Below are 7,848 nucleotides of genomic sequence, written 5' to 3' on the forward strand. Positions count from 1 at the left end.
TCATATTTTAACACATGTACCCTTGGAACTTGACACTGATTGGAAGTATGTAGAACAACCCGAATAAATCATTGACCAGAGAGACCACATTCTCCACAATTGGACTATTTCTTCTGTACTAGTTAAGTGGAGGAATCACTCCAAACAAGAAGCATCTTGGGAACATGAGGAGGAAATGAAGAAGAAATATCCTCAGTTGTTTGGATCACCAAGTATGTCAAATTTTGGGGACGAAATTTCCTGTAAGGAGGAGGGAATGTTATACCCGAACCCTAAAACTTCCTATTTTAATGCGTAGGTGCGACACCGGAGGACACCAGTACTAGTGAGTACTGGGTTGCATCCGCCTTTTGTCGAGGAAGGAAGGGCGACCCCACTTGCACCTGCTACCCATTCTTAAGTAATTGGAAGGGATTCCAAACCCGAAGGGAAAGGTCAGTTGAACCTCACACACACTAGAAACCCTGGAGAAGGCCCCACTCAAACTGAGGAGAGATCTCCATACAAAGTGACCAGTTCAGCATTCACCGACTGATGGTCACCGACGGATGGAGCATCCATTGGTGAACACCATATGGTGAGTGCACATATCAGTTTTGGGTTATCTCACCGTGGGACCCAAGATCTCACGATCGTGCACCCCAAACCCATCCACATTGATGGAACAATGTGTTAGGGAGTTGATTAATGTGGCGGGACATCTCGAAGTGGGCCGTTAGTACCGAATAGCGGAATAACCCAGTATGGGATAAAAACCCATTAATTCCCCAAACAGCCCTTAGTGGGACTTAAGTGGCTATAAATAGGGCTCTTTCCATTCATTTATTCTCCTACCAAATTAGAAACAAGAAGAGGGAGAAAGAAGAGGAAGAAGAAGGAGAAGGAGAGCAAGGGAGGAAGGAAGGAGGAAGGCTAGGGCTCCATTCTTGAGGTAAGCCCATATGCTCATCTCTCCACGCACACACACACATAAATCTCTCTCTCTCTCTCTCTCTCTCCTTCCCAATGCACTCTTTATTGGAAGTAATGGAGACCCAACCAAATCCGACCTACCCAACCATAAAGACTACATGATGGGAGGACAAAATTAGAGTAAGAGACCTACATTGGCAAGGTTATTCACTCAACCTTGGGTCTAAGGACAAATCCCTATGAAACCCCTACCAAAAACCCTAGGATTTGGGAATTTGAACAAATCCTCTATGACTTAACATCCTAACCTAATCTTATGTTGGGGAAAATGAAATTAAACCTATGTATGGTGTGTGAGAGTGATTGCATGAGCCATCAATGACCATTCCATGAGCTCAACATAAGTCTTCCCCAATTTAGCTTAATCTAGACTTGTGTATTGAGGAAATTGGGTGTATCTTGAAACCCTATGTTGATCCACTCACTAATTTCACTAAATCTAAGCTAAGTGAAGTGTGTGAGGATGCCCTACATGAAAACCAACCCTAAAATCACAAAACCCAATTTCTAAACTATACAAAAGAGGGAGAAGGGAGGAATGGAGTTGGGAAATGACACCCCATTGAAAAATACACATTTCCACCACCATACACAGAGGCCACAGGGCCAATAGGGCTGATATGGGTAAGAAACCCCGATTTTAACTTCACCGGCTGATGGTCACCAGCCAGCCGGTGAAGGCAGGGACCATCCACCGGTGAAAATATTACAGGATGTGCATTCCTTTCGGATTTTTCCACCGGTGAACTCATCAGCGGATGATCATCCACCGATAAGCATCCACTGGTGAAAATATTGCAGGATGTGCATTCCTTTTGGATTTATCCACCAGTGAACTCACCGGCGGATGACCATCCACCGGTAATCATCCACCGGTGAATCATTTTAAAGCTAAATTTTTATCATTTTATTGGGGCACTAGTCCTAGTGTCCCACTGCTCTTTGAATAACCAAAAAACGTAAAATCATTATGTATCCTAGGAGTGGAACTAAGAAGTGACGGGAGCACGTAACACGAAACCATCAACTATCTACTACCATCTAGAACACGAGGTGAGGGGATTTTGTGTGTTTTTATGGAATGCTTGCATCATAATGCATATGTGGATGAATTTTTTCATTTTGCATATTATTATATTATTCCTTATGTAAAGTGTTGATGTGGCATAAGAGTGTGGATTATGATTGTGCATGTGTCCATGTGTGTGTATGACTGGGGTGCAGGGTGGCCAATGGTTGGTGTCGATGGCACTGCATTCTCAGGGTGAGTGTGCGTGTGTGGGTGTGTGACTGGAGTATAGGGTGGCCAACGGTTGGTGCCGGTGTCACTACTTACTCAAGGTGAGTGTGTGTGTGTGATTGGGGGGCAAGGTGGCCAATGGTTGGTGCCAACGACACTGCATGCTCAGGGTGTGTGTGAGTGTGATTAAATTATGTTGTGGCATATTAGAATGCATTGGGCTATGATAACCACCCTGGTGCTATAATCCTTGCCAATAGGGGTTTACATATTGGCTAATCCTCTCGTCCGACGGTCCGTGGTTGGGGACGATTTTCGGTGACTGAGGTGCGAAGATGCCAGTGTCATGACAGACCCTCACGCGATGTTTGATTCGGTGATGGGTATACCCTACATGCGATGTTGGATTTGATGTAGTGGTATTATGGGAGGGTTATTAATAGGGGTTTGCCGAGTAATGATGTGGTTCCAGAACCGGCACGCGCCTGACTCACAACTAGCTAGTATCCCTGGCGATTGATAACGTACATTCATGACTGGGGATAACACGTACGTTGCAGTAGCACTTATACCCCCTTTTGACTTAGAAATTGTTGCTTAGAACTTGATAATAAATGGATCATGTCATTGCATTCATATAATTGCATTCATATTGATGTGGTCGGGCATGAATATTAATACTATTGCATTTTCTTGGATTGTCATGATTGCTTGTGTGTGTTACCCCTAATTGGGCTTCGTGGAAGCTCACCCCCCGTTGTTGCCCCTTTTTGGATGTTGATTCAGGAAATCCTTTGGAAACTGTGATCGAGGTTCCGGCTCTCCACGGAGGTGACCTCTGGGATGAGGAGCTGGTTACGCACGAGGATGGATGCATGTGCGATGATTGTGCATTTGGAGCACGTTGAGGATGGGAGTATCATCTTCTATTTTTAATTCTTTTTGTACTTAACAGATGTCGCCCTATAGGGGGCATAACTGTAATTATGATCTAGATGTGAAAACATTCTTTTTGTGTAAATATGGTAAATAGAAATAGAAAACACCAGTTGATATATTTTGTTTATATTATAAGTATGTGATTTTAGAATTCATTTCATAATCTTATGAACTTAAAATACTGCATCGTGGATCCTGAATGGATTGTGGACACGTGTGCGTGTCCATGTCGCCAACCTTCAAGTGAGTGGAGGCGGGATGTGACAAACGATTCCACATGATGCATCGTAAAGCCAAAAATTCATAGGACAATACTCACAGGGTAGAAGGAGATTGTAGGGATGGTAGCCAATAGAGAAGATAGTCCAAGGTGCGGTTCTAGAAAGAGTGATGTAATTGTTCAAAACACAGGAGGGGTTCTATAATAGGACCATAGTTCAGGGAGGGACATGTAAATAACTCTTTTCTTAATTACAGATTTCAAGATTTTTTTTTTATATAAATACCTTGTTCATAAAATGAAGGACTTGGTGGGTGAATAGTTCCCCATATAGGAGAGAAGGAAAAATTCTCTAAAAACATACTGAACAGTTAAAATATTATGATCTTAGTGATTTGTCTTTGTGGCCTCAGCCAATTTATTTCTGGTACCCAGTCAATGGTAAAATAGTTTTACCCCTCAGGTGACGCATGATGGCGATCTGTTCAAAACCTACTCAACCAAAACCTATTGTTGAAATAGTCTCTTGCAGACTTGCAGTACTTTATTCTCATCAGTAATTGCCATGTCCTAGAATGGGCACACATGCAATGTGTCTGTAATTAATACTATTTTGTGTTCCTTACCAAAAAAAAAAAATTAATAATATTTTGTGTTCGGTCATCGGTGTGGAGCTATTTATATTGGTGAACCTCTTTTATTTTTATTTTTTTGTTTTATTCTGTTTGAAAACTTTGAAGGTGGTTGTGGGGTATAAGTGTTTATAAAAATGAGGACAAATGGGAAATCCTCCATTGAAACCATTGACAACATTTGACAGTTTCAAATTTTCAACTCTTCCAAAATCTGAAAATTCCCAAAGGCGGTCACCAATACTCCAACCTAATTATCTTCTGAACCAAGAAAAGTGCAAAATTAATGCCAGCGGTGGGGGCTATCCAAATGTAATGGTCAACCTTCCTCACCCCACTTCCTTTAAATTACCCACTAGCTGGTGCCTCTCTTCCATATCCTTATCTCACACATACTCAGATATACATCTGTGAACTAAACTATGGTGTTTCCTTTGGTTCTTCTCAAGCTTGCAGATTGGGTCTTGTACCAGTTCTTCGCCACTCGATGCGACCTAGCAGCTAGGAAGATTGGAAACTATGGGTTCTTTTACAGAAACCCATCTCTTAAATCATCACAGCATGGTTCTCTATTCCCAAGTGTGACCAAATGTAGTTTGGAGGGTAGAGATTCTCAGACCTTGGTTTGTGATATTGATGGTACCTTATTAAGGTCTGAATCTTTCTTTCCTTATTTCATGTTGGTTGCCTTTGAGGGTGGTAGCATTGTTAGAGCATTCCTATTGCTTCTCTCATGTCCTCTTTTATGGGTAGTGAACCATGAGCTTAAGTTGAGGGTCATGGTATTCATAACCTTCTGTGGACTTAGGAAGAAGGATATGAAGAGTGTTGGAAGAGCTGTTTTGCCCAAGTTTTTCCTTGAGAATCTCAACCTTCAGGCCTATGAGGTGTTGGCTTCTACTGGGAAGAGAGTTGTTTTTACTTCTGTCCCTAGAGTGATGGTTGAGTGGTTTCTCAAGGACTATTTGGATGTAAGTGATGCTGTGGCAACTGAACTGCATAGTGTGGGGAACTATTTCACTGGTTTCCCTTCAGACTCAGGGTTGCTAGTAAAGCACAAGGCTCTTAAGGAGTTATTTGGAGATAGAAAACCTGATATTGGCCTTGGAAGTTCAAGTCCCCATGATCACTTGTTCATCTCTCTTTGTAAGGTATGTCTGTTCCTTCTTACTTCTCACATATGATTCCACCATTTATGAGTATCAGACCATGAGTCAATGGTGCATTAATTGTTTTGACTCGTAGTCCTAACTAATATCCCTTGGGCAGCGGGATCCATATGGGGAGAGAAAATCCTCTCTCCACATGCGGAGCTGATCGAGAGTGTTGCTCTTCCTCCCCTGATATTGGTCTTACAGATAACTGAATTTTGAATATGCTTGATGCTTGCAATAATAAATGAATAATTATTTGTGACATGCAGGAGGGATATGTGGTGAATAAGGAAGATCACAACAAGAGAGGAAGTTCAGTGATGCCACGAGAGAGACACCCCAAGCCTCTGGTGTTCCATGATGGGAGACTGGCTTTCTTACCCACCCCTTTTGCAACTCTTTCCATGTTCCTGTGGCTCCCACTAGGGTTAACACTTGCTATCTTCAGATTGTGTTTGGGTATCTTCCTACCTTACAATATAGCCCTCATATTGAGTAGTTGGAGTGGTGTCAACATAAGGGCCAAAGGGTTCATCCCATCAAAATCATCTAAGAGATCAAAAGGGGTACTCTATGTTTGCACCCACCGAACTCTCTTGGACCCAGTGATCCTCAGCACAGTATTAGGGAAATCTCTTACTGCAGTCACATACAGCCTAAGCAAAGTTTCTGAATTCCTAGCCCCCATGAAGACAGTGAGTTTAACAAGAGATAGGAAACAAGATGGAGAAACAATGCAGAGACTACTAAGTGAAGGAGATCTAGTAGTTTGCCCCGAAGGGACCACATGTAGAGAACCATATCTCTTGAGGTTCAGTTCTTTGTTTGCTGAGTTGGCTGATGAGATTGTTCCTGTGGCAATTAATGTACATGTCAGCATGTTTTATGGGACAACAGCAAGTGGGTTCAAATGCTTTGACCCCTTTTTCTTCTTGATGAACCCAAGTCCTAGTTACCATGTTCAGTTCCTCGGGAAGGTGCCCAGAGAGCTAACATGTGCTGGGGGTAGGTCCAGCTTTGAGGTGGCCAACCATGTACAGAGACAACTAGCAGATGCTTTGGGGTTTGAATGCACAACCCTAACGAGGAAAGACAAGTATTTGATGCTTGCAGGGAATGAAGGAATTGTCCATGAAAAGAAAAAGAAGCCATGATAAGTTCTTGAAAACTAAGGGGGGAGGGAAGATGTGGAATATATGTTTCAATTGACTGTAATTTTTTGTTAGATCTCATATGGAATAAAATTTGTATCATTGTCTGTTTGCCTCTGGGTTGTGATTTTCAATCATTTAATTAAATTATTTCCTTTTTTTGGTTAATCTTATATATTGATTTGTGAATTTTGACCATTTGGTGAACGGTTGGTGATGGGATTTGTACTAATTTCACGGTTAATTTTGAATTTTACCATTTATAAGGATTTTTTAAGTGGTTGATTATTAATACTGTTACACGATATGCATGCAATGGGTAATTCTGCTTCTTTTATTTTGACCATATTCTCTCTATTCATAAAAAACCATCCTTAGTGGACGAATCAACTTCCCACATTTTCATTGGTGAAATTACAATATCACCTCGTAGAGATTCTTCTCTCCTTTAGTAAATAGGAACGGTTTGAATAACACCTCTAAAGTTGTGTCTAGAACTTAGGCACCATTTTTTGATTGCCCAATTTCTTATTTCTAAAAGTTTTTTCAAGTGAATACGAGTAAAAAACAGGTTTTCAAAGTAACTTGAAGGAAAAAATAACGTTGTCGATGGTATGAATGGATCAGGCACGTACAAGAATGTTCTCGTACGTCCTTGGCCCAAGGATTTAGAATCTATTAAATGAAGGGAGAAAATTTATTTTAAATCCACGGACCAAAGTCATTCTTGTACGTGAACCTGATTAGCTCTCGTCGATGGCCGCCTACGCCTTTTCACATGGAGCAATGAAATGACCATCTCGTCTCTCCTCTTGGATGCTTGTGCTTGTGCTCCCATTAGCCCCCATGTTGGCCCAAGGGCCACAAAGCCTAGCAACCAATCCCTTCCCTAATTTGAAAGTGGCTTATCACTACGGTTCTAAGTATTGGTAATGGATCGGTCATGTCGATCGTATCATATCGGTATTGGCAAAGACCGATACCAATAACTGACCGATCCAGATCGGTTATCAATATCATTTCAGGGGTAAAATTGTAAAGAAATTGTTTTATTTTTGAAAAGTCAGGGCAAAAGTGACTGATTCGCACCAATCCAATCTGATCCAAGTCATTGGCGTTCCGATGCCAATAAGTAAATCCTTGCACTGTCATTGTTTTTGCACGTTTTTTTGAGTACTGTTGTGGAATGACTAGGGAAAAACCGGTTTACCCTCATTAAAAACAATTGTGTTATACTAAAAAAGAAAAATTAAAATTAACTTACAAATTACTTCACCCCCTAAGGGATATCTATAAGAAAAATTTTAAATAACATTTTTTTTTTTTAATGAGGGTAAATCTTGTCATTCCACAGCTTTACTCAAACAAATCATTTGACACCTTAAGAGGTATCAACGAGAAATTCTCGATTATAACTTTTTTTCTTCAATGAAGGTAAATTCTATATGCCATTTTACATGTGAAAAATGTACAAAGACAATGATAAGTTTTGAAAATTACAAATTCTAAATACATATACAGAAATATTATTTAGACAATT

The 7,848-nt window shown here is 40.8% G+C and overlaps 1 protein-coding gene across 1 annotated transcript; it reads left to right on the forward strand.

Annotated features, from left to right (window-relative positions):
- The first annotated feature begins 4,407 nt into the window (after positions 1–4,407).
- Positions 4,408–6,421, forward strand: LOC122062654 (glycerol-3-phosphate acyltransferase 1-like). The gene is made up of 2 exons (XM_042626300.1): positions 4,408–5,154; positions 5,427–6,421. Exons 1-2 carry the CDS (start codon positions 4,426–4,428, stop codon positions 6,309–6,311), a joined length of 1,614 nt encoding a protein of 537 aa, XP_042482234.1. The 5' UTR covers positions 4,408–4,425; the 3' UTR covers positions 6,312–6,421.
- The last annotated feature ends 1,427 nt before the right edge of the window (positions 6,422–7,848 follow it).

The sequence above is a fragment of the Macadamia integrifolia genome, unplaced genomic scaffold (genome assembly GCF_013358625.1).
Source record: "Macadamia integrifolia cultivar HAES 741 unplaced genomic scaffold, SCU_Mint_v3 scaffold1081, whole genome shotgun sequence".
Lineage (NCBI taxonomy): Eukaryota > Viridiplantae > Streptophyta > Magnoliopsida > Proteales > Proteaceae > Macadamia > Macadamia integrifolia.